This window comes from Podarcis pityusensis, assembly GCF_964106645.2.
Source record: "Podarcis pityusensis genome assembly, chromosome: 17".
NCBI classification, from domain to species: domain Eukaryota; kingdom Metazoa; phylum Chordata; class Lepidosauria; order Squamata; family Lacertidae; genus Podarcis; species Podarcis pityusensis.
The window spans coordinates 31,581,614-31,608,842 of record NC_138042.1 but is presented as its reverse complement, the minus strand read 5'-3'; the positions used below and the strand labels follow the sequence as shown (position 1 = coordinate 31,608,842).

General features: G+C 42.7%; 1 protein-coding gene across 2 annotated transcripts in view; it reads left to right on the top strand.

The window, feature by feature from the left end:
- DNAH6 (dynein axonemal heavy chain 6) overlaps positions 1 to 27,229 on the top strand; it is a 127,069-nt gene that overhangs the window by 54,946 nt on the left and 44,894 nt on the right. For both annotated transcript variants that reach the window (XM_080986641.1, XM_080986642.1), the window contains 15 exons: positions 1,620 to 1,774; positions 2,765 to 2,996; positions 4,950 to 5,102; positions 5,427 to 5,567; positions 6,286 to 6,528; positions 6,931 to 7,098; positions 8,065 to 8,300; positions 11,214 to 11,475; positions 12,676 to 12,799; positions 13,760 to 13,956; positions 16,298 to 16,501; positions 17,731 to 17,856; positions 21,210 to 21,374; positions 22,884 to 22,951; positions 23,347 to 23,527. In XM_080986641.1, the coding sequence (XP_080842767.1) occupies positions 1,620 to 1,774; positions 2,765 to 2,996; positions 4,950 to 5,102; positions 5,427 to 5,567; positions 6,286 to 6,528; positions 6,931 to 7,098; positions 8,065 to 8,300; positions 11,214 to 11,475; positions 12,676 to 12,799; positions 13,760 to 13,956; positions 16,298 to 16,501; positions 17,731 to 17,856; positions 21,210 to 21,374; positions 22,884 to 22,951; positions 23,347 to 23,527 (2,655 nt within the window). The remainder of the gene's footprint in view (positions 1 to 1,619; positions 1,775 to 2,764; positions 2,997 to 4,949; positions 5,103 to 5,426; positions 5,568 to 6,285; positions 6,529 to 6,930; positions 7,099 to 8,064; positions 8,301 to 11,213; positions 11,476 to 12,675; positions 12,800 to 13,759; positions 13,957 to 16,297; positions 16,502 to 17,730; positions 17,857 to 21,209; positions 21,375 to 22,883; positions 22,952 to 23,346; positions 23,528 to 27,229) is intronic.

Below are 27,229 nucleotides of genomic sequence, written 5' to 3'. Positions count from 1 at the left end.
ACAAATCCTACAAACACCTTCTGTGTCTCCTCAAAATAATTTCTCCTGCATGTTTCCCATCTTACCTTAATAGCACATGTTAATTTATCATTAATAGCTATACCCCTCACCTCTTTATACCACTCTTCCATTTTATATTTGTCTTGCCCCTTCCACTTCATAGCTATAATAACTCGTGCAGCCGTCAATAAATTTGTGAGCAAGTCCTTCATAGCCTGTGAGCCTTCCACCCCATCGTAAATTGAGAATAATGCTACCTCTGGACTTTCGGTCAGCTTTAACCCAGTGATTTCTGTTATCTCCTTAAACACCCTTTGCCAGAAAAATTGTACATATTTACACCCCGTTTCTATTTCCTTTAGTCATTCAAAGGAGTGGAGATGATCCTCAGTAAACTCTCCAGGAGGATTGCTTAGAAAAGCAGCCATCATACAGATATTCCTCACAAGGAAAACAATACACATTTTCAGTTATATTTAACATACTCTTAGTATGGTCAGAAAAGGGCAACCTTTCTGGATAGTGCAAGCGCTAGACTCTAGGGATGCTGACTAGAAGGAACGCTTGGGACATTGTAGATTTGTCCTGGTCTGGTGCATGCAATGTCTTTTGTTTTGTAGCTGTGTGATTTGTGCTCGTATTGTGATGGTCATTGGCTATAAACAATAGAATTTACTGATTACAGTAAATGGATCTCAGGTTAGAACTAGAAATATATCTGATATATATATATTGGGGGGGATACTAGCATCCAGATGAAAATATTATCTTGGGCTAAATTTAAATAATATGATTGCAGGTAGATCAGGTAATTGAATATCCGGTAGCCTAAAAACCATTGGACATGATCCATTCCCAGATGGTCACTGCTGCACAGTAAATGAGCCCTCTTTCCTTTCTCATTAGCTGGCTTAATAAGCACTCTATAGCAGTTCAAAAGCACGTCAAAGTGCAGGGAAGGTAAACAGCTTTTCCGTGCGCTGCTCTGGTTCACCAGAAGTGGCTTAGTCATGCTGGCCACATGACCTGGAAGCTGTCTGCGGCCAAATGCCGGCTCCCTCAGCCTATAGAACGAGATTAGCGCACAACCCCAGAGTCGTCTGCGACTGGCCCTAACGGTCAGGGGTACCTTTACCTTTAGTAGCTTACTCTTGTGGCTGGAAGGTGAAATACACAAATTATGACTTTCAGTGTGAAGCTCACATGCATCTAGCTTTCACTTTTCTCTTCAGGCCCTGTGTACAAACAACACGTGCCAAGGAGCATAAGTAACTGGCCTAGGAAGGAATGGAATGGTTCAATAAAACAAATGGGTGGTGTGATCTGTTGTTCCCAAGCATGGCTGATTGGGATCTCCTCTCACATGAGCTGATGAACTCACGGATGAAAGGATTGTCTCCCTAATTTGTAATATTCACACATATGCCCAACATGAGAAGTAATGATTTCCCAAGAGTCTGCAAAAATTTCACATAATTAATTGGCTCACATTTCTATTGACTTTGACTCACTCCTGTCACCATTAAGCTATGCTTTTTTACAGTCAGCATTTGATGGGGTAGCATTATATTTCCATTCCTTTTGATCACAATCTTATTTTCCTTTTCTGTTCATTTTAGATTGGAGTTGAGAAAGCTGAACGCATTTATGAAGAGCTAACTGATCTAGAAAAGATTATGGGGGTTCTGCAAGACTATCTGGATGATTATAATATAACCAACGCTAAGGAAACCAAACTGGTATTCTTCCAAGATGCTATAGAGCATGTTTCAAGGTAAATAATTACACTGCCATTAACCAAATATCAATAATATAAATGAGTTAATACTATATTAATAAACTAATGACAGCATGCCTATATAAAGTGGAAAGTACATTTCTGTAAATAAGTTCCTTGCTTTATTTTTAAAAAACAGTTTTTATTGAAGATTTTCTTGGTTTACAAAAGCACGTGCAATGTCTCTTATTTCAAGTTGTAAAGTCTTTTCTACAGATCAGTTACATTTGTTTTGAGACATTAGTGTTGAGTACAGTATAAGGTTGGGGAAGAAGGAGAGGAGGAGTGGTGTGCCGAAACATATTCCTTTTTATAGTGTACGTGTGGGGTTTTGTGTCAGCGTCAGCTGAATAGGTTCTGTTTCTATTCGCTTGTTATACTTTCTTGATACTGAGAGGGACTGGGAGGGCCCAGGGTGTGGTTGCTGTAATGAGGTTTGTGCTTCAGCAGTGGCAAGCCAAGTCAGGGGAAGGTTTCAGTGGTACCTTGGACAGCTCCACAAAGGGCTTAGGCTGGGGACTTCATAAGAGCAGACCTCAGGTGTTATTTCAGTGGCAGGCTAAGACTGTGCTGGAGTTTTCAAGAGAAGGGATTGCGACCTCCTTGGGCTGGAGAGGTACCTGCACAATGGGCTCCTCCTCAGCAAGGAGTTCTGGTTTAGTGTGTAGATCTGGGAATTGTCCTGGTGGGCATGAAGTATGTATGTCGTTTGGGTCTCTAAGACATAGATAGAAATGTGTGTGACTGAGTATAATGAGCCCATTGCTTAAGTTCAGAATGGCAAAGGGAAAACTCTTTATTGCTGGAGACCCTCCTTCTCATAGGCATGAATGTGGATTTCCAGAATGAAAGAAACCTTTTACACTGCTGTGCTGCTTTAGTAAGATGGCAGGTAATGAGGAGGGTAGTGGGGAAAAGGCTCTTGTTTATATCTCTTGCTCATATGAATGCTAACCATTTCGAATTTATGTTCAATTTCCCCCACAGAATTGCTCGAATGATTCGCCAGGAAAGAGGAAATGCCCTGCTTGTTGGAGTTGGAGGCACGGGCAAGCAGTCTCTAACTAGACTCGCCTCTCATATATGTGGCTACAAATGCTTTCAAATAGAACTAAGCCGTGGTTATAATTACGACACTTTTCACGATGACCTTAGGAAGCTATATAAAATGGCAGGGGTGGAAGACAAAGATATGGTTTTCCTTTTCACGGACACGCAGGTATGAACAGCTGAAATAAAAATCAAATTCACTTTGTGCTTGCTGCTAAAATCTTATCTGGGTAATAAAATGCTACATGATTTATACAGTGTTGTTTATACAACCAAAATGATTCAGAAAGGGAATAATAAGCTTCATAAAATAACTAAAGGTCAAATAACTCATAGAAACAGGAAACATTTTTAAGGAAGATATCTGAAGCTTTTTATTAAAATGCTTTACAACATTTTTGATTGCTAAAATGTTTGCATGCAATTTTATTATTTTTATTAGTGGTTTTTGCTGGCTCTTATTTCTTTATTCTCTAAGCTGCCTTGTGAGTACATCACAGCCTTAGATGAACAGCAGGAGCCAGAAAGGAGGTTGGCAGGAGGAACAGCAGGAGCCAGAAATGATCAGTGACTGCCACATAGTAATTAAGGGGATTTTCACCCTTAGTACTGGGTGTTGGAAGGATGTGGGATTAAGTTTCTGTGGGCAGGATTCACCTAACAAGCCCATCAGCAGAAGCCCTGTGTGACAGCTTTCACCGGTGCAACGGGGCTTCTCACCTCTCCTCCCCCTGCAACCCCACTAAATTGGGTCGGCAAGTCAGGAGAACCCCCAGAGCAATGTATGTGTGAGGTAATGGGGGGGGGCGGGTCATGCCATCTGGCAAGCTGATATGATTGCTCAAACAGAACACTAGTAGAAGTGTGATGTTGAATTCTGCAATAGGACTTGGTTCTGTGTACATGTGAATAGGATTGCCCTGTTTGACAGCATAGTAATAAAACCACAGAATGATCATAAAAATGACTTGCTAAACAAGAAAATTTAAATTCCCGTGTAGGCCTGTTGGCCCCAGAAGGTCTTCATGAAATGCTTGCTAAATCTCTGCTGGTCTAAGAGCATTCCCCAGCATGAGACTGGCGACACTAAATTAGTTCAGGTTTCCTTCCTTCAATATTTACAGGTGATAGATATCACAAAGCGGTTGTTAATTAGATATGGCACCTTGAGAGATTGTTCAGGCTGTGAAAAGCTCATTGCAGGGACTACCCAGATTTGAAGAACTCTGGGTACCATTTAAGTCAAAAGTTCAGTAGCAGCTCAAGTGGGAAACAGGCTTGGTTATAGAAAAATCATGGGATATATGGAAACGGATGTGAAAATCCACAGTGCAGGCCCCAACATTGTGCAATCCTGTGGAAAGCTGGTGGTGGTTCTCCAGCAGGCAGTAACTACTGGGAAAGCCCCAAATAAGGCACAAAGCTGCCATCTTTGAATGCACTGTGTGCCCAAACAAAGCCTCTCTGATCTGCTTAGAGGCCTCGTCCTTGGAGCTCCCAACTTAAACAACCTAGAACTAGCATATCACAGTTTTTGAATAACTTCCCTTTGCCACAACCCCCCCCCCCCCAAAAAAAAACCCTTTCCCCCAACCTGCCCAACTCAGTTTGAGCTAGCAGGCCAGCCTTTGAATGCAGCAGTGGATCTGCCACTGCACTTCAACTCACTGTATTCCAGGCCCAGTTTTGATTGACTTGTTAGTCAGGGTCCTATGCACTCCCACCAGCAAAGTGGAGATGATACTAATTGGAAAAGATGCAGGAAAAAGCCAACCAAAATGATCACTGGCCTGGAGCAACTCCCCTATGAGAAAAGATTATAGCATCCGGAGCTTTTTAATTTAAGGAAAGAAAGGCGGGTAGAGTAAGAGGAAGTATATAAAACAAGGTGTAGAAAGTGGACAAAAAAGTATCCTTTGTTGCCTCATAATACTTGAACGTGGGGTCATCCAGTGAAACTGAACATTAAAATATTCAGACTCTTCTTATATTCTAATTTTAGAGCAAATAAAAGGTGTTTTTTTTAAGTGATTTACTGATACTTTTATTTTCTGATGGCGGAGTTGCTGTTTTTAACTCTGCAACACCTTTTCTTCAAAACTGTTATTTACAAAATTTGTAGATTGTTGTAGAGGAATTTCTCGAAGATATAAACAACATTTTGAATTCTGGAGAGGTGCCTAATCTGTTTGAAAAAGACGAGCTGGAATTTGTTATGGCAGCTACCCGACCCAAAGCAAAAGAAGCTGGTATACCAGAGGGCAACAGAGATGAGGTAGGACGCATTATAAATAGTACCTTGAATGCATTATATTAACTTTTTTGGAGGGGACATCAACAGTATTTAAATAACTGTACATATTCTTACATCTGTAATTTTCAGCTACAAAAAGAAGAGGACATTTTCCTGTTGCTGCTGTTCTCATCCTGTATCAGAGATTAAACTCATGGGTTAGATATGGAAATAGCCCATAATGTAACCCAACCTACAGCTTTTTACAGTTTATGAGTGTCCTCAGTTTTATTTGTGCTAACAACCTAATTACTGCTGTGCTTTCTTCTTCTCCTTGAATTAACATTCATGACTGCCTTTTCTCAGGTTTTTCAGTTCTTCATTAATCGAGTTCGCCAGAAGCTACATATTGTTCTGTGCATGAGCCCTGTAGGAGACGCTTTTCGAGCACGCTGTCGAATGTTTCCATCACTTGTGAATTGCTGCACTATTGATTGGTTTGTGCAGGTAACTAATTTCAGTTTTGTTGAGAAGTCCAGCTGATGCATAATTGTTATATTTGATTGAGATGGCTCGTTTCGTTCTATTGAAATGTTTTCTTTCAACAACGACCTCCGCAAAATTTCAGTTCCAGTCGAAGTTGCAGTGCTGAGTCTGAGCCTATCGGCTAAGAGACAGAGCTACAAATCAGGAAACCCCTGGTTTAAACCTCAACTTTCAGTCATAAATTCACTAGTGGGATTTAACCTCAGCCCTCATAGCCAATGTGGAAATGATCAGACTGCCTGGCAGACCGACTGACCTACCCATTGAAAGGCTGCAACAAGATAAATGAATGTAGACGGTTTGAAATGTGATCTGAATTCTAGAATAGAAAAGGTTTTGGTTTAAAAGAGGCATGGCAGAAATTAACCCACACACCAAAAAGCATGGAAACAGTAAGTAAGGCACACACTTTAATTTCCATGTAATGTGAGCAGTAAACATGTTGTTCTATTGTCTTACATGTTGTGCTAGCTTGCAACTCTGTCTCCTGGCGCCCACACAGTCTTTCAGCCTCAGCTCTGTTCAAAGCTGCTAGAATGTAAAGCACCTCTAATATCGCAGTCATTTTTTGGGGGAGCGGGGAGAGAAACACCACCAAAACCCTGATGGAAAATGCTTGAGGCACTGAATGTATAACTGGCGTAAGATTATCTCGGTAATCTTTTCATCTTTTTTTCAGTGGCCCAGAGAAGCACTTAATTCTGTATCAAGGACTTTTTTCCTGCACATTGACCTTGGAAGTGAACGCATGAAAGAAAAACTTTCCAGAATGTGCGTAGACATTCACATGAGTGTGACAGAGATGGCAGAGCAGTACTATGCTGAGCTCCGACGGCGCTACTACACAACGCCCACTTCCTATTTAGAGTTAATCAACCTTTATTTAACCATGCTGGGCGAAAAAAGGAAGCAGCTTGTTTCAGTAGGTTGAATTTTATTAGTAAGAATCTATGCCTTCTTTCCCTTTAATGTCATTTTACTTCTCTCTTGTAAATACAGCATACATGTTGTTGGGTCCTTTTTTCCCTTATAAGAAATGCCTTTAACATTTGCTTTTTTCACCCCAGGCCTAGACGGTGTATGACTTCATGAGAAATCCAAGTGCTGAGATTTCTTGTTAATTTCCTCTATCATCCACTCGCACTAAAAGGACTTAAAATTATACAGTGCCAGTGATCTTAGTGAAGCTAGCCACAAGTGACAAGAGACTGCAGTGCAGTCGTTTTACATATAGGCATTTGTATCCGGTGACGTCAGCTGAGATAAATAGCCATTAAAAAAATATATATCCTAGCTCTTTATGATCTTCTGAATTATTTCTCAGGCTCGGGATCGTGTGAAGAATGGCTTAACGAAACTATTAGAGACAAACGTACTTGTTGATAAAATGAAATTAGACCTATCAGCTTTGGAGCCAGTCCTCAAGGAGAAATCTGTGGATGTTGAGGCACTGATGGAAAAGTTAGCAGTGGATCAAGAAAATGCTGATCAGGTGCAAAGTACTATCTGTTCTTCGCTATGTACACACATATGTTATTCTTGATGTTTATCATATCTTTAGCAGTCCTGTGCCCTTGAAACAGACTGGATTTGTACTGCTCAGTGTTTCCTAGATGGCGCAATTAACTTAAGAATTCAATAGCCCCCCATAATGAGAAAGGATGAAAGGTACTGGGGGTGGTATGCAAAGTACTGACTGTTAGAACATGGGTAGCTAATATGGGTCCCTCTAGGTCATGAATGGCCGAACTTGGCCCTCCAGCTGCTTTGGGACTACAATTCCAATCATCCCTGACCTCTGGTCCTGTTCACTAGGGATGATGGGAGTTGTAGTCCCAAAACAGCTAGAGGGCCAAGTTCGGCCATGCCTGCTCTAGGTGATGTTGGACCCCCAACTACCACCATCTCCAATAACTGGACATGCTAGCTGATGGGAGTTTTAATCCAACAAGATATGGAGGGCACCATGTCTGCTTCCTGGTGTTAGATCATTGTTCCACGTGACTTAATGCTGGTCATGGTTCTTTGAACTCTCACTTAACTGAAAAGGCAAGGGATAGTACAACCGTAAGCGTCTGTACTCAGAAGTAAGCTTTGCTGAGTTCATTGTAGCTTTCTCCCCAGTAAGTGAGTTCGGGACTGAAGCCGGGTATTGCCTTTTTTGTTCTGATAAAGTACATCTATTCAAACCACTCAGAGCAGTGCTGCTAGGAGTGTTGATTGTTTTAGAACAGGAAGATCTCAAAGGCATTACAATCTCCATTGGTGACTTAAGAAGAAGAAGAAATCACAGAATTGCATTGTATTTCACAATCTTACTGCACATTGCGTTTCTATTTTGTTTCCTTATATTTTGAACAAGGAAAACCAAATATTAAAGTAAGAAAAATGTTAACATTTTTAATAGCTGTTATTCATTTGGTAAAGATGTATTTGGCCACCCTCCCCCCGCCCCCAGGTTCGGCGTGTCGTTCAAGAAGACGAAGCTGTTGCGAAAGTAAAAGCGGAGGAAACTCAGGCAATAGCTGATGATGCTCAGCGCGATTTGGATGAGGCTCTTCCAGCTCTGGACGCGGCTAACAAAGCTCTTGACTCTTTAGATAAAGCAGATATTTCTGAAATCAGAGTTTTCACTAAGCCGCCTGATCTTGTCATGACAGTAATGGAAGCTATCTGCATTCTTCTAAATGCAAAGTAAGCTAGCGCCTCACCCACATTCTTGATTTTTAGGTTTGATTTCATGTGAAATGATGCTCATTTCCTAGAGCACTTTCCAACAGAGAGTCATGTTCCCCTCCGCAGTGCAGCAAACATGCGTGGTATCCTTATGCTTCAAGGTTTCTTGCCAGTACCTGAGGCAGTGGGGTAACCCAGAGCACAATGGCATCCTGTTACGAGTATCCATTTTGAATTACAAAATGTTACAGGTGAAGAGCAGCAGATTTGTGATTGTTATTTCAACAGCAGCCACACATTCTCCATTCCTTCTCATTCTGTTCTTGATCTCAGAAATACTGCCAAACATTATGAAGGAGACGTCTATGTGTGTGTGTGTCATGATACTAATGATACTAATGATAATGATACTAATTAGCATTGGGGGGATAAAAATTAAGAACTCAAATTTAATTGGGCATGACAAACTATAATTGTGGTTTTGATGTGTGGGAATAGTCAGAACTCCCTAGTGGTAAAGCACGTCTGTTTAGATGAGCTTGGGCCAAATTCTGACTTTCTCCTCCAAATCAGCTAATTATTAGGGAGTTTGATCATGCTGTTATATGCTTCAGGCAAAGTCAGCCACTAATGAATATCCCAAAGGAATCTAAGGATGCGTTACATCAAGTACATTATCAGAAAGCAAATGAAAGCCACTGCGAATATTGGTATAATATTTGAAAGAACAAAGAGTCCAGTTTCCAAAGGTCAATTTGTTTACCCTTTTTAGCGTTTTTCCAAAGTGTGACTCTCTTGGATGTTTCAAAATGACTCAAAAAAGGAATGCTAATAATAACAGAAGCATGTGTCTTGAGTATTGCAACGCCTCCTGTAAGAACCACTTAGTACTTGACAGTGTGCAGAACTGTTGTATGGTGTGGAATTGGGTGGGAAAGTGCATGATGGACACTGGGTGAAGGACTTGGTGAAGGGTACTTTATGTTGGCTTATCATCATGGAATCCTGTGGGCATCTCAGCCACCATGAAGTTATCTAGGTTTTCACAATTCTACATTTTATTTGGGGGAAATTGTTTCCAATGGACTCCACAGTTGGCTCTGCTTTGCTCACTAAGCATATCTCAGTAGGATGGCCCAACAATGGGCAACACTGCCATCTAGTATCCAAAGGTAGCAAAATTGACTTGTGGGAGTATCTGGTGTCCTGAGATGTCCGAAGTTCATTTGCCTTTCCTTCTGGAAGTGAGAGCTGGACCATAAAAAAGGCTGATCGCCGAAGAATTGATGCTTTTGAATTACGGTGCTGGAGGAGACTCTTGAGAGTCCCATGGACTACAAGAAGATCAAACCTATCCATTCTTAAGGAAATCAGCCCTGAGTGCTTACTGTAAGGACAGATCCTGAAGCTGAGGCTCCAGTACTTTGGGCACCTCATGAGAAGAGAAGACTCCCTGGAAAAGACCCTGATGTTGGGAAACATGGAGGGCACAAGGAGAAGGGGACGACAGAGGATGAGATGGTTGGACAGTGTTCGCGAAGCTACCAGCATGAGTTTGACCAAACTTGCGGGAGGCAGTGGAAGACAGAAGTGTCTGGTGTGCATGGGGTCCATGGGATCACAAAGAGTTGGACATGACTAAATGACTAAACAACAACAACAAAACGTCTCCTGAGTCACTGCTTTCCTTCTCCTTAGCCTCTTTCTTCCCACTCTTTCCCTATACTTATCTGTTGATTGGAGAAGGAACTGGCAAACCACTCCAGTATTTTGCCAAGAAAACTCCATGGACATAAAAAAAGAGAAGCTTCGAGAAGAAAGTGAGAGTTTCCAAGGCATGTTCTGGTTCATGGGGTCACGGAGAGTTGAACACGACTAAGACAACTAAACAACAACAAATCTGTTGATTATGGATAATAGTATGATAAGCCTTGTAAAATAGCCACAAGGACAACGTGGCTTATTCCTGAGTGCATAGGACTGTCCTGCATATTTTATATATGTATCGTGCATAAAAAGCCTGTGGTGCATATATTACATACCACCTTTTCTTAGATGCACACCATGCAATGAGATCTGTTTGCGCTGTATTCCTCCTTTAATTACAGTGATAATTGAAGTGCAGCACACTTTTTTAGTTGTGGCCCCCACCCTTTGGAAATTTCTGCCTAAGGAAGATCAATTCAACTCTCTAGACAGTTTTTGCCACCAGCTGGAATCATTTATCTCCCCATGGAAGCTTCCAAGTCTTTGTTGATTGCTGATAACTTTTATTAGATTTGTGCTGCTTATGGCTTTATTAGTTATTGGGATGGATCCAATATATTTTGCTGGAAACCGCCCAGCCAGATGGGCAGTGTATAAATAACGTTGTTGTTGTTGTTAATAGCACAATCCTATGCATGTATACTCCGAATTAAGTCTCACTAAATTCAGTTCCACGTCCAGTGTACATACAATTGAATCTTAAGTTTGTTGAACTTGGTTCCCATACCTAAGATCATGACATTATATAATTTAACAGTTTTGACAATAGCAACCTAGAAGGCACCTTCCTGTAGAGGACCAGCAACTTTGGCAGCCAGTTCTGCAAGTGTCTCTCTGGATTAGATGAAATCCGTAGACGTGCCACTTGACTTTGAATTCATATTATCACAAAATTTTAGCGGCTACACGAGGCATCAAAGCTGTTTCCTTTGTTCATATCTTCTTCCCAAGGCCTGTCTCAGTGCTTTTAAGTTTCTTCTCTTTTTCAAGTTAATGAAATGTGCTTTGGAAATGTAACTGCCAGTTAGTTTTTTATCAAGTATAAATTTCATCCTAGCATTGGTAATAAAGCATGGAAATTTCAAAAATACATGAAACTGCATTGGTTAATATATTCTCTGGGGCATATATTTCTAAATTCCACCACTTCTTTTAATCTTTCAGGCCTGACTGGGCAACAGCAAAACAGCTTCTTGGAGACTCCACTTTCCTGAGAAGGCTTTTAGAATATGATAAAGAAAATATAGGCCGTCAAGTATTGCTTAAGCTTCAGAAATATATCAACAACCCCGATTTTGTACCGGAAAAAGTAGAGAAAGTGTCAAAGGCATGCAAGTCTATGTGTATGTGGGTGAGAGCTATGGATTTATACTCTCGAATTGTCAAGGTTGTGGAGCCAAAAAGGCAGAAGTTAAATGCTGCACAGGTGACTGTTTTTTCAATGTTATTTTGTATGTTTTATTTAATACTGACTGGAAAAAAGAAAATTCCTTTCATCTGTGACACTTTTTGGTCTTTTCTGGGGCTAGCTATTTTGCTAAAGAGAAGAGATTTCTCTTGCTAGAGGCAATGGCATATAATTTAGGAGTATCCCTTCCGCCCAGCAGAAGCCACAGCCAGCCTGCTGATTGACTCCTCCTCAGGGATTCGATACTCCCTGCCCCCAAACCAGCCCTGCCTTGGGTTATGAAAGCCATTTTTTCCTCACTAGGCTCATGTTTGCAGTGCATTTTTTATATCTTTTCTCTCATTTCCCCCTCTTCCCTCGTCACCCTACGCATCCTGGCCAAGAGGACAAGGGTGTTCATGGGTGGAAAAGATTGTTAAAAACCGCCTTCTTCCTCAGGCCACAACCAACAACTCCAGACCCTGCCAGATGTTATTGCCTGGATCAAGCTGACAAGGTTGGGCTCATGTCTGTGTGCCCTTGTGTGAGCTGCAGCTGTTGAGTAGACTTAACAGATGATCCAATGTGCACTCTCATTTTTTCCCTGGTGTGCTTTTTCTCCTGACCAGCAGGGCTGGATCCATAGGCTGTTGTTTTGGCGCAAGACTTTGCTGCTGCACCCAAGATTGAGGGGGCCCGGTGCATGTTGTGATATTATACATGTCACACATGTCACACGCCAGTGATGTCATGTGCCCAGCATGTTTTGCACACGGGTGATATCACATGGGTGGCATCTAATCGTCAGGAGGAGACCAAGCGCTGAGCCCAGCGCAGCGTGGCTTCAGTGGCTGTCGGCTCCTCTTCTCTCACGTTCAGGAGGAGCTTGCTTTACATCCGGCCTCTTCCGCCCCCTCAATATTGAGGGGGTCAGCCCCCCTGTCAACAGATACTGAGGGGGCCAAAGACACCTCGACCCTATAGAGTTGGCACTCCTGGTGCTGCCTTGGTCAATACTGCCCAATGTCCAATGGTAAAAGAGTTGGATGTGGAAATCTGAGGCCTATGTTCAAAGTCCAGTTCAATCCTAGAAAGTGTTGCATGATCCCAAGGAAGTTACTATCAGTCTATAGAGCATCAGGCATTTTCCTTAACAGAACTGTTATGCAAATGAGCAAAACACGTTGCGCAAAGAATTTGGCACAGCAGTGATAATCATCCATTTTTAATACTGATTAGGCAGAGCTTGATGCGACTTTGGCTACCCTTCGTGATAAACAAAAAAAACTGAGGCAAGTGGAAGAACAAATTCAGGAATTGCAAGACCAATATGAAAGAAGTTTGGAAGAGAAAGAGGGTCTTGGTAAGTGGCTGTTTTAAAGACTATGAAAATAACGTTACAGTAATGCTTCAGATATATTTTTTCACTGTACGGGGCTAACTAAATGTAAAAACTCTCATTGAGTCTACAGCAATAATCAAAGATGCTGAATCATATCTTGGAGCCATACACAGAGCCTAGTAATAGGTTGGAGATCAAAAAATACAAAAAATTAAACAAAGAGCTAAAATCTTGCTTCCTAATCATGCCTACCCAGAAGTAAGTCCTGTTGAATTCACTGAGGCTTACTCCCAGATGTGGGGTTCAGACTGCAGCCTTAGTTGTCAGGAATGCCTGCTGGTGTTTCAGCAATTAGACATCCAGAAGACTCTCTGATCTACAAACATGTTAAGAATGTAAGCTTGTTTGTACATCTAAAATTTCTATTTACACAAAACTTGACAATGGCAAACTATTCATATACCAGAAGGCGGATCATTCTATGTAACAATCTAACACATACGTAGGAATTACATAAAATCTGAGGAGTTGTTGTCCAAGCAGATCTTTCCTTAGAGAATCATTTTCAGAACATCTCTGGGGAGTGAAACTTTCAAGGAAACACTAGAGAACAGAAGAACTCTAAATGAATTTGTGGGAGAATGTGCCAGTGATGGGGGCATCTGATGAAATGATTTTTACTTCTAGCCTTTATATCTCTGGAGTCCTGTACAGGTTTTTGAGGAGGCTCAGACTTGAGCAACTTATTTTAGTTTGCATATGTAGATACATACCTAGGGATAGAGTGTTTGAAAGGAATTAGGCTAGGAGCTGTCAACAAAGGATTTGCTTCCCATTTTCTGATTTTCTGTGATATTTCTAACTCTGGACATGCAATCCTTTATTATGTAAAGAGGTCTAAAGAATGTCTTGCAAAAAAAAAAAAAAAAGCCTTACTACTGTTTTAAAATAAACAGTCTTAGTAATTTTCACTCTATTTAGCAAGGACCATGGCACTGACTCAAGCTCGACTCAATCGAGCTGGAAAACTTACAGCTGCATTAGGAGATGAACAGGTCCGGTGGGAAGAGAGTATTTTGAATTTTGAGGCAGAGATTTCAAACATCACTGGAAATGTGTTCATAGCTGCAGCTTGTGTAGCCTACTATGGAGCCTTTACAGCACATTATAGGCAACTGGTGAGTTAAAACAAGACTTCTTTCTCTTTACCATGATTTTTGTGGATATGCCTGTGGGCTTTTTTCATTGTAAAAATCGTATACTTTATAGAAACGCTGGTCCGTTTCATAATGAAACAGAACCCTCCAAATAAATGTAAAGCACATTGGAAGAACTGCAACAACCCTGTGCAATAGGCCCTTTGCTCCAGCCGAAGAGTGAATTACCCTTTTCTTCACTGCAAATGGTTGAGCTTTGCTTAGTGAACCGGTTATCTAATGAGGGGATAGATGTAAAAACCGTGGTCCAGACCGGAGGAAACATACTGTTACATGCCACACCAAACTCCAGGGGTTCCAAACACTCATCTGAGGCTCAGTTCCCTTGGAGTGAAGGTCGGCAGAGACTGTGGTGTCTATAGAATAGATGTTTTTATTAACACACATATCCACTTTTTTTAGTTTTGGGCAAAAATCGCAAAGAAATTGGACATTTTTGAGCTATTTCTAAGGCAAAAACGACACTGTCAACATTGGCTGCCATACGTCTGGGTTTTCCCTGACATTTTGCTGTTTTCCGCCTATACAGTGGTACCTCGGGTTAAGTACTTAATTCGTTCCGGAGGTCCGTATTTAACCTGAAACTGTTCTTAACCTGAAGCACCACTTTAGCTAATGGGGCCTCTTGCTGCTGCCGTGCCGCCGGAGCACAATTTCTGTTCTCATCCTGAAGCAAAGTTCTTAACCTGAAGCACTATTTCTGGGTTAGCGGAGTCTGTAACCTGAAGCGTATTAACCTGAAGCATATGTAACCCGAGGTACCACTGTACACTGCTTGCAGCTGCAGTATTCCGGATATGTCTGGGAAATTCCGGACGTATGGCAACCATAATGGAGGGGAATCACAGCATTAGCCTGCCCACAGATCTTGCTTCCCGTTAGGTTTTCAGGAACGCCCAAAGATCCAGCACAGAGCAAACACGAGCTGCTTTCAGCTCACTCTCACACAACTCTGGCTGTTGTTCTCCCACATAGCAGCTACGTAAGGCGGGTGGAGGAAAGGCCTACCTGTTTGTTCTATGGCATAGGGCAACTTCTTTGGATATGCTAAAGCAGGGTACTTAGCTAACCCAGCCAAAGCCATTCCCTTGGCAAAGGATCTGGTCTGGCAAAGCTTCCTCTTGTGCATTCTACCCTCATAGATACAGGATCCCACCGTGGTTTTTCCTTGGGGTTCTTTTGGGTTTTCCCATAGACTACAGAAAGTTCAACTTGTTTAAGAACAGCAAAGTATTGATGCCCTTAGTGCTGGGCTTTCATACTTTTAAAAGGGCACGGTTTTAATACAAGCAGCGACTTAGCAGGCAAATTAACTTCTCACAGCTCAGCATACGTTCAGTGTAATCTTTGTGGCAGGTGCTATTTCATCACCTCAGGTTAATAGAGCTTTTAATTAACGCTGAAACACTTTTCCAGCTATAATCTTTTTAAATGTTAAAGTATTAGCAAAATATGTCAAGGTGTTATTAATGCTATAATGCTAATTATAAAAATGATGCAAGGCATTTTTAATAAGTTTTAATATCATTTTTCCACTTAACAATTAGTTGTTTCTTTGTTGTTATTTTTTTTTAAACCTAGCAGCATTGCCTTAAATCACCTTGCTAAAGTGTCAGTAATCAGAAAAGTTGGTTGTTTTTGGTTTTTTAAAAAAAGTTATAGTGTAATAATACATAGCACCCTTAAGGTATTCACTTCAGGATCAGATCACTCTACCCTGTATAGGTGGGGGCTGGACGAGTCAGAGTCCAAAAGGTTATAGGGCTGCTTAGTGAAGGCAGGGGGGGGCGGTTATCCACTTGGTGGCAGTGCTGACGTTAACAAGGAGGAGGGGGTTGGTTTATCTGGTTGGTTTGCCTCCCTTACCTCTCATGGTAGAGGCTGTGCTGTCATGCCATGAAAATTGTTTCGTTTCCCCCCCCCCCCAAAAAAGTGGAAAGATTTTCTTATTTTTTTTCCTAATTCAGCCCTCCTCACATCTTCTCACACTTGCATCAATAGTACTTTTGAAACTAGTTGGTATTATAATTCCAGTGGTACTTCGTTTTCAGCTACCATAGCCAGATATCAGGAGGTGAGTTGAGTCAGCCTATTTGTTTCGTTGCTTCCCACCACCAAGACGCCGCTTAGTAACATCCTTGTATAACATATTAGTTGCACTGGGAGCTGGTAAGGTTTCTCAATCTCATTGTGGATCCTTACCATTACTGATTCTTGTAGTAGCCAGTCGTGAACTGATCGACTAACCTTTCCTATATACTATAACAAAAGTAACTTTCCTTGTTTCTTTCCTTCATCTCAGTTAATAGATCGCTGGATCAAACAATGTCAGGAACTAGATATTCCTATTAGTCCTGATTTCAGTCTCATAAATATTTTGGGAGATCCTTATGAAATTCGACAATGGAACACTGATGGATTGCCACGGGACTATGTTTCCACTGAGAATGGCATTCTCGTTACACGGGGGCGACGCTGGCCACTCATGATTGACCCCCAAGATCAAGTAAGTACTCACTTTAGAAATGCTATGTATTGTTTCAATCAGATATCCACAACAGCCATATTCTGTATTATTGGATAATGATATTTTTGGGGAAATGCTAAATATCATAATTACATTATCCTCTCCAGCCTGTTATTTCTTCAAAGGAGCCTTCCCATGCCTGCTGCATTATTTCCCTTTCCAGTGCCATTTCCCCTCCTAGAGGAGGATATTGTTGTAGTAGTGATAGAGTAAATTGGGGTTGAATGCAGAAACGAATCCAGGGATCTGCTCACAGCATGCTGTATCTACCGTATTTTTCACCCTATAGGACGCACTTTTTCCCCTCCAAAAATGAAGGGGAAATGTGTGTGCGTCCTATGGGGCGAATACAGGCTTTCGCTGAAGCCTGGAGAGCCCTCTCACTCTCCAGGCTTCAGGAAGCTCTCCGCAAGCCTTGGGAGCCCACGGGAGTTCCCGTCGGGCTCCCTAGGCTCGCAGATAGCAGCCTGTATCTCGAAGCTTGGGGCGCACTGCACAGCACGCCCCGGGCTTAGGTTCCCCGACCTGATTTGGAGGCTGGCGGTGGGAAGAAGTGCGCTTCTCCCTGCCGCCAGCCCCACAAGCTCGGGGGACAGCGGGGAGGCGGAGCACCGCCATCCCGCTGTTCCCCGACCTGGTTTGGGCTTCAGGCAGATATCCACAAGGCGTGGGAGCCCGCGGGAAGTTGCGCGGGTCTCCCAAGGCTTGCGGAGAGCTGCCTCTTCTGGGGGCTGGGGTCGGGGGAAGCTCGGGCTTCCCCCGCCCCAGCCCCGCGCCTGGGGGGGGGAATATTTTTTTTCTTTATTCCCCCCCCCCAAAAAAACTAGGTGCGTCCTATGGGGCAAAAAATACGGTAACTTGATTCTGCTTGCAAGAACTCAGAATGGTTGAGTATTAGTGTTATTACATTAATCACCTTATACACAGTCATCTCAAGGCAACGTACAATTTAAAAAAAGGAAAAGCCAGTTAAGAGCACAAAATCCCATCCTATTTTAAATTCTCACTCCAGCTCTAATTGTCATACCAAAAAGAGGACAGTTTTTGGTCTTCTGGTTCTACTCCACGTTCATACACCACTCCAAGAAGGATGGGAAGAATTAGACAGAGCTGTGAAATTTGCATTGTCCATTAAAGGGTTGATTATTGGGGGACAACATCTTAATTCCTTATTTACCATCCTAATGATAATATATTTTAATACACAGGCAAACCGCTGGATAAGAAATAAAGAAGCAAATGATGGCTTAAAGATAATTAAGCTTACTGACGCTGGTTTCCTGCGTACCCTGGAGAATGCTATTCGTCTAGGGTCACCTGTTCTTCTAGAAGAGGTTTGGATCTTTTTGCATTAAGCTAGAACAATCTTTCATTTCTTGTTCTTTTGTTTATAACTGTTAAACATGATCCACTGGCTCTGACCAGGTACATCCTTGTCGACTTCTACAAGAAGCAAAGCATTTACCGTATTTTTTGCCCCATAGGACGCACCGCCCCATAGGACGCACCGCCCCATAGGACGCACCTAGATTTGGGGGGGGGGGGGAATAAAGAAAAAAAAATTATTGCCCCCCCCAGGCGCGGAGCTGGCGCGGGGGAAGCCCGAGCTTCCCCTGACCCCAGCCCCCAGAACAGGCTACTGCCTGCAAGCCTTGCGAGCCCGGCGGGACCTCCCGCCGGGCGCGCAAGGCTTGCGGACACCTGCGCGAAGCACGGGGCGTCCTCTGGAGGGCGCCCCGTGCTTCGGGCTGCAGGCTGCCGCCCGCAAGCCTTGCGCGCCTGGGGGAACTCCCGCCGGGCGCGCAAGGCTTGCGGATAGCTTGCTGAAGCCTGGAGAGCGAGAGGGGTCGGTTCGCACCGACGCCTCTCGCTCTCCAGGCTTCAGCGAAAGCCTGCATTCGCCCCATAGGACGCACACACATTTCCCCTTCATTTTTGGAGGGGAAAAAGTGCGTCCTATAGGGCGAAAAATACGGTAGTACATACAGTGTACCAAGTATTCTGTCATTTGGAGGATAGTTGCAAAAATTCTGAAATTGGGAATATTTTTCTAGCTTTGCCTGAACAAAGGAAGGAGAAAAAGAGACTATCACACAAGAAGGTAGTTTCTTGGTACATTCTTTCTACAGAGGAAGAAGTGGATTTAAAGAGGCAGTCACGAAGGATAGGAAATGAGAGGTTTATACATTTCATGAATCTTTCTCAAATCAAAAACAAAGGAGAGAGTTAAAACCAGGATGTCTCAGTCTTCATGCGGTTTGTTATTATATCATGAAAAACTATTGTATCATGCAAAACTTGCTGTGACCTTGACCTACAGAAAATTAGTCATGCTTACGTCCTGTTGAAATCAATAGGATAATTTGATTGTGACTAACATGATCTGTAGTGGAGTCAGTATTGTTTAGACAATAAATCCATTTATCCATGTACCTTCAGTTGTGGTTATGATTGTTGTGTATTTTTCTAATAAGCAGGTGTGGTTTAGGAAAGCTAGGATGTTTCTCTGTTCATGACTTTGAGAGAAACTAATTTTATTTCTTTCCTATATTTATATCCTGCTTCATCAGCCCAAACTCATGAAGTGGTTTTACAAAATGCAATGTTTAAAGTACAACTGTAATGTGAAACATATATTGCCATCCATGCAGGGAAGTAATAGTATAGCTAGATACATGAGAAGGATTTCTTGTTTGCCATTGCAAATACTTCCTTTAACAAAGAGTTCTCTTTGCATTGATTTATTTCATTAGCTGTCGCAAAATGCAAGGCTTAATTGTCAGAAAACTGAAATTAATGGTAACTTAAGCAGAAATAACTAGAGCGATTTTCCACAGTTATTGTCTTCCCCTGCCGTCCGTGATGATTGGTTACCACTTTTTATGATACTCCTTTTTAGACTTTTTATTTTGTGTTATGTATTATGTACTTTACCGTCACCTTTCACTGCGTAGTTGCTTAATAAATCTGAAAATGTACAGGCAAAATGTTCTGGTGTGGATTCTGAGTCCCGTTTAACCTCCAAGCTGAGAACATTCAGAGGCTTTATTGTTCAGTCAGTTGTTGACGTAATAATAATACTTAGCACTTATAAATAATTTATTGACTTTTCAGAGCACTTCATTTTGATCATTTTAGCAAACCTCTACAGCAGCTTAGGTGTGGGGGAGAAATTCAATTTTGCTTGCATTATATTGAGAAACTGCCTCATCATACACACTTCTTAAATCAATACGTGAACCAAACCCATAATTATCCATTGAAATTTGCACTTTTCCAAATTTGTAGCGAAGGCCTCCTGCCCAACAATGTATAGAAAGATGCCTTGTGTCAAGGCCAAATGCGTGCAAAATCTTTATTAGTCAAGACAGCATACAAAAATGTGTGTTCAGGAGAAATTTGTACTAAAGCATCATATTTTCATGAGGAAAATAGCAAGTTTCTGTGGAGATATGGGGGACCTGAATTTAAGATGGAAAAAAATATGAAACTGAAATTGACAAATTTGTCCATCCTCTCAACAACTGTATATGGTAGGCAGGATACTTATCCGCACATTGCAGTAGAGTGATAGCCTGAGATGGTGGCTTCCTGAAGGCCACATAGGCAGCTTGTAACTGAAGTATGATGTGAGATGGGTGCTTTCCAAGTATCTCATTTAATGCTCTTTGTCACTGCAACCACTGCATGGCAGAGATAGTTTACATATATTCTGAGGCCATTTTTACTACCGAGTTATTGTCAGGGAGCAGATGGGCTGCAACCAGGAACCTTCTGGTGTGCGTACAACTGCCCAGTGTAACGAGCCACCTCATCTCTGGCTCTTGGCTTGGTCCCTTGGCTCTGATTCCCTGGCATAATTCCCAGCAAACCTCTGACAGCTGCCTGCCCCAACAGATATTAAGTAGCGCTGACATATCAGTTGCATTCCCCCCCATGGTTTTGTAAAGAAGCAAGTCTAAGTGGCCAAAGCCAGGTGTTGCCAATAGCAGGATTTGTGCCATCGTTAGCTTTGCTCACTTGTTAAATTCTGAAGACTTACAGGGCTAGATCCAGCAGTGCCTTCTCTATGGGAGGTGTCTTCCATTCACAGAGCTGCTTTTACAACTTGTGCTAGTTGGAGAGTAGAAAAATGTTCTTTCACTTGCACAGACATGAAAAGTGCTGATACTTAGAGTTCTGTACAAATTCTAGCACAAGTATTGATGGAACAAGAAGCTACAGTTGCACCTTGGATCCCGAACGCCTTGCAAGTCGAACGTTTTGGCTCCCAAACACCGCAAACCTGGAAGTGAGTGTTCTGGTTTGCGAACGTTCTTTGGAACCCGAACGTCTGACGCGACTTACGCGGCTTTTGATTGGCTGCAGGAGCTTCCTGCAGCCAATCAGAAGCCGTGCATTGGTTTCCGAACGTTTTGGAAGTCAAACTGATTCCGTTTGACTTCCGAGGTACCACTGTATTTTCTTTCCGCTCACGCTGCTTCAGATCTAACCCATAAACTAATTTGTACCAAAAAACTAAAGATCCATATCAAATGATGTTCAACGGGGGGGGGGGGGGGAGTAAAGAACCACAAGAAAATAAGACTCCTGTTACACAGAAGATAAGTATGTGCTTTAACTCTGAAATGTTTTCGCTAAGCATAATGCATACAAAGAAACTCATCTCTTTCCCTCGTTTTAATAGCTTAGAGAGACACTTGACCCTGCTCTGGAACCAATTCTTTTGAAGCAGACTTTCGTTGCTGGCGGAAGACTTCTCATTCGCCTCGGAGATTCTGATATAGATTATGACAAAAACTTCAGGTTCTACATGACAACAAAAATGCCAAATCCACACTACTTGCCTGAGGTATAGAAGTAGAGAGACAAGTCATAGCTAAGAGGGTTTTTTAAAAAAGATATATTACTTTTTGTCATTCCAAAATTGTATTAGGTATAACTTGTGTATTTTCTCTGCATTTTTAAGCACCACTTTTTCCTTGTTTGATGGGAAATTTCTATATTGTTGAAATATATCGCCCTTCCTCAGGTGGTCCCCCACATGCCATTCTAGTCATATGGGGGAGTAGGGGTGCTCTTTGTGGCCCCCTCTTGCATCACCATTGCTTACCTGCCCTTCACATATAGTTACACGACGATAAAGTAGCTGTATGTTACAAGTGCCATGGCGGGACTAGTGAAAACGGCACTTCATGTTTTCCTCGTCCTCTATGATTTATAGCAATGCTTACCTGTGTTGTGACATCAACATGTACATTTCCATAGGAGCCAGCGCCTAGGGGCTGAGGTCCCTTCAGCCCCCCACAATAAGTTATTTGAGGGGGCCAGACCCCCCCGCTCCAGTTGTTGGTTATTGCCATTCAAATGGTGCGTGTTTGCCACGTCTTGGGATTGATTCTGCAGGGTGGAGATAACCTGAGGTGCCCCCAACATTTTATTCAAGTTTGCATCCCTGTACATTTCACGGTCCCTGCCAGTGGCAGGCAATGATTTGGATTGGGCAGAGAAATGCACAAGGTAATTGGATCACAATGCGGAATTGTTAAAAGGAAAGAAGAGGCATTGACATGGGACTATTGTTTTTAACGACATCCTCATGCCACTGTAATGTGATTTGACTGTGACTTGAGATGTCCTGTTTAACCTAATCAGTAGCACTTTAAGGCAGTATTTATTAAATGTTTCACAGCTCCATTGTGAGAGAGAGGAATCAATTCCAGCTCATGGTTGCTCTATGACTTTTTGGAAGTAATGAGCAAAATAACTGCAGCTGAAACTAGTATGAACCTTGCCAGTACTTCTGAATGTCAAGCCCCATCAAGTTACATTAGCTTGGTTGGTTTGGCAACGAGTTGAGGAACATGAGCAGTTTTTAACCCCGTTGCTCTGTGTGATCCAGGTGTATTTTAAAGCATTTGCAACCCCAGTCTTCCATATATGTATGTATATCTCTTTCAAATGCCTTTTTCATGTTTTCATTTTTCATTAGGGTTAGTGTCAGTTTACTGAAAAATAAGCCATTTTTCAATGTAGAAAATACAGTTTTTATAGTAGCAATTCTGTGCAGAGTTATTTGGGAATAAGTTCCATTTAATTCAGTGGGACTTACTGCTCAGAAAACATGTACGTGGTTTCATTTTCAAGTCTGTTATCTGCGATTGTATTAAACCCATTCCCCTAAATTGGAGATACAGACCAGGCATATAAAATATAATTCCATCTACCTGTAAATATTTTTAATTTGGAGGACTGTATAATTCAGCTGCCTTTGATGGCCTATAGGTCATAATAGCTTATGCTTTAATCAAAACAATACATTTGGTACTTTAGCCACCTTTCTCCCGTGCTTCTCCTACAGGTGTGTATCAAAGTCACAATTATCAATTTCACTGTAACCAGATCTGGCCTGGAAGATCAACTGCTAAGGTATTGTGGTTGTTGTTTTTAATTCAGTCTACACTACTTTCTAATTAAAAGGTGTACATTAACCTCCCCCAACATCTGTGGGAGACTGATAGGAGCTGGAGGGTGCCTGGCTGGGAAAGATTGGTCTACATCATGTTTGTGGCCCCTCCGTAATGTATTATGTAATATGCATAGCATGTGTTATAATACAGGAAAAAATAGATCTTACAAATTTTCTAATACTTGTACAGGGTTTTGTGAAAAAAGTCTGTGTAAAATTTCATGAGATCATTAAAAATGATGGTCAAGTACTTGCAATTTTATTATATATTTATATTATTTTCAATATTTATACGTTATACATTTCACAAGATGCCAGGATTTCTATGATTTATATATTTTAACTTCTGTTTTAGTGATGTCGTGCGACTGGAGAGGCCTGAACTAGAGGAACAAAGAACCCAGCTCATTGTCCGAATAAATGCTGATAAGAATCAACTGAAAGCCATTGAAGACAAAATTCTAAAAATGCTTTTTACATCAGAAGGGAATATTCTGGACAAGGAAGAGCTCATCAACACACTTCAAGAATCGAAGGTGGGGGACATTTTGAGAAAGGAACAACATATATAGGATTGTGTGGAATATCATCAAGAGAAATTATTTTAAAATGTTTACATTCTGCTCTTGAGCATTACGTAAACAATGAAATATACAGGATGGGATACTCTAGTCTAATGTTAGTGGCACTGCACTAATCAGAAATCTGTATATTGTGTCTAGCAGCTATAGGGATATTATGATAGTTGCAGCACATACAGACAGCTACAGCAGAGTTGTTTTTTAAATCATAATCCCAAGAATATCACATTTTACTCTCCACATATCACGCTACAATCTTTTGCCGTTTGATGCAGTTAGCCTCAGTTTCCTATTTGAAATCAAGCAAATAACCAACTAAGCCCCTTTCCATCAATCTGTTAGGTTAGCATGACAAAATTAGAATGCTTCTATTTTCAAGGTTGCAACATCTCCACCCGCAGGTTTATGCTCACCATTTCCCCCATCGCTTAAAATACCAGCTTCCAGTTTTGCTGTAGGAGGAACGGAAATACATAATATGCCCCTCCATTAGTTATTTCACTCATTTCCGCTTGGAATCTGGGTTTCAGAATTTTCAGTATCAGAGATGTTACTTCAAATATTGCATGGCTCTTACTGAAAATATTGCAGGGCCGCCTTGAAATAAAAATGATGAATGAGTTAGACTTACAACAACAATTCTGCAAACTAAATCTCTTTCCAAGATTGGGTCATAATCTTCTGTGCATCTTGGTAATGTAACAAATACAAAAAAATGCTAATCTGTGAAAAACCACATATTTTTTATAATTTATGATCCAGGTTTTTCAGTCTGTATATCCTTTGAAGGCCTTTATATTTTTCCGGAATGGGTCGTCGTAAAGATTCACCATGAAAGATGGTGTAGCATAGTGGCTAAAAGACTGAGTTATGAATCAGGAAGTCTCTAGTCTGGGTCTTCCATCTTCCATAAATCACTAGTGTCAGGGAACTGCCATCGGAAGGAAGGGAAGTGAAAGGGCTCACACAGGTTGGGAGAGACTCAGCAGCTGAAGAGGGAACCAGTAGGGGGAGAGGAGCTGAGCTGAGGGAAAGGGAGCTGGAGGGATGGCTCAGAGACACTTCCAGCGAAAACAGTGGGGAGGTTTCAGGACCTCCTGTAGGGACACCCACTCCTCGCCGGAAACTGTCACGCAGAGAGTCCAGAAGACGTGTTTCCGTTAAGGAGCTTTTATGTTGGAAGCGATTCCGAAAGCAACCACTGTCGGAATCTGCCAGCGACTGACGGAGCCATGTTTAAGGGGCTCCGTTACAGACAGAGGTTTGCAAACTTGACCAAACTCTGAGGGACTAGGATTTTACACACAAGCAGCTCATCGTCCCATCACAGCATTCCGACAGTCTTCGTGAGCAGCTTGTGCAGGAGAAGGCATCATGAGCAACCCAGCCGGAACCGGAGAAGCAGGAGCTGGAGCGGGTCCAAGCCTGGAAGAAAGGTACCGGGTGTTGGAGGTCCAGCTAGCGCTGCAGACGGCGAGGCTTGAGGAGAGGAGGGCTCAGGATGCAGACAAAAAGGGGAAAGACACCCAGCTCGTCAGAAAGGTACCAGGATTGGTGCAGAAGTTTGGGGGGGAGCCCAAAGACTATCATGGCTTTCGGACAGAGATGCAATATGCCCTCAATCTGCAGTTTGATGAATGGAAAACCACCATGTTCACCCCTTTGGGGGCATTTGAATATTTAGTTATGCCCTTCGGCCTACAAGGAGGCTCCGCGTGCTTTCAATCGTTTATGAACCACGTCCTGGGGCCTTTGCTTTACAAGAATTGTGTGGCCTTCTTAGACGACGTGTTGGTGTATTCTGAGAATGAGGAGCAGCATGTGAGAGACGTCAGAGAAGTGTTGAGCAGGCTGCAAGCCAACCAGCTGTGGGTGAAACTGGAGAAGTGTCAGTTTCATACCAAGGAGGTGGAATTCCTGGGGTATCGCCTGTCAGACAAGGGATTGGCCATGGATCCCGGCAAGGTCCAGGCGGTGCTGGAATGGAAAACACCCAAAACAAGGAAGGATGTGCAGAGGTTCCTAGGATTTGGGAACTTCTATCGTAAGTTCATCCGAAACTTTGCCCACCTGACGGCGCCCATTACGGACTGTCTCAGCAGTAAGAAGAAGTTCGTTTGGACTGAGGAGGCGGAGCGAGCATTTGAGGAACTAAAAAGGGCCTTCGCCTCGGAACAACAACTCCTGCATGTGGATTTACAAAAACCGATGAGAGTGGAAACTGACGCATCAGACAGAGCTATTGGGGCGGTGCTTCTGCAGCCAGGGAAGGAGGAGTCAGAGTGGAGACCGTGTGCCTTTTTTTCGCGAAAGCTGAACAAATCCGAGAGGAACTACACGGTGTATGACCGAGAACTACTAGCCATTCATGAGGCGTTCCGGAGATGGAGGCACCTGCTAATTGGCGCACAACATAAGGTGCAAGTGTGCACTGACCACAAGAACCTAGAGTATTGGAGGACGGCACGAGTGCTCAACCAACGGCAAGTGAGATGGGCCCAGGAGTTCTCCAAATTTAACTTTGAGATTTGTTACGTGCCAGGCCCAGAGAACATTAGGGCGGACGCTCTCTCACGCAAACCTGAATATTTGGAGGGGGAGGGAGCACCAGAAGAGAGACATGTCATTCCAGAGGACCGCTGGGTGTGTGGGGCGGCATTGGTGGGACAAAGAGAACTGGTAGAGGAAACAGAGAATGATGAATACGCCCAGAATAAGCTCAGAGGTCTTAGGGGTGAGGGAGAGGAACCAGGGGGTTTCGAGGAAAGAAATGGAGCTTTGTATTACAAAGGGGCACTGTATATCCCTGAAGGAGACTTAAGGGGGAGGGTACTCAAGCAGTTGCACGACAGCCCCACGGCGGGGCATTTTGGACAACACAAAACCATGTGGTTGGTCACCAGGGAATTTTGGTGGCCTAAGGTGAGGGAAGATGTACGGGAGTATGTAAGAGGGTGTGAGCAATGCCAGCGAGCCAAAGGGGAGAGGCGGGCACCGGCGGGGCTATTAGAACCCTTACCAACCCCAGAACGACCTTGGGAGGCAGTGTCGATAGATTTTATGACTGATCTGCCGAAGTCCAAGGGGAAAACAGCCATCATGGTGGTGGTAGACCTACTAACAAAGATGTGCCACTTTGTAGCCTGCTCGCATGCAGTCACGGCGGAAGAGACAGCGAAGTTATTTGTAGAACACATTTTTAGGTTGCACGGAGTGCCATTGAGGGTGGTCTCAGACCGAGGAAAACAATTTACTTCCAGGTTCTGGAGGAAGCTCATGAGCTTACTGCAGGTGGAGGTCAACTTTTCGACTGCCCGGCACCCTGAAACCAACGGGCAGGCGGAAAGAGCAAACGGGGTCCTCCAGCAATACCTGAGGTGTTATGTCAATGACAGAGAGAATGACTGGGTAGAAAAGTTGGCGCTGGCGGAATTTGCCTACAACAATGCCGAGAATGTGTCCACAGGGATGAGCCCCTTCTTGGCTAATTATGGGTGTCATCCCAGGGCTTTCCCAGGGGGAGAAGGGGAGAGATGGGGTGTCCCGGCAGCCGAGCATTTTGTAGAAGAAATGGAAGCAATCCATCGTCAGCTCCAACTCAACTTAGAAAGGGCGAAGGAAGAATACAAGAGGCAGGCAGACAAGAACCGAAGGGAA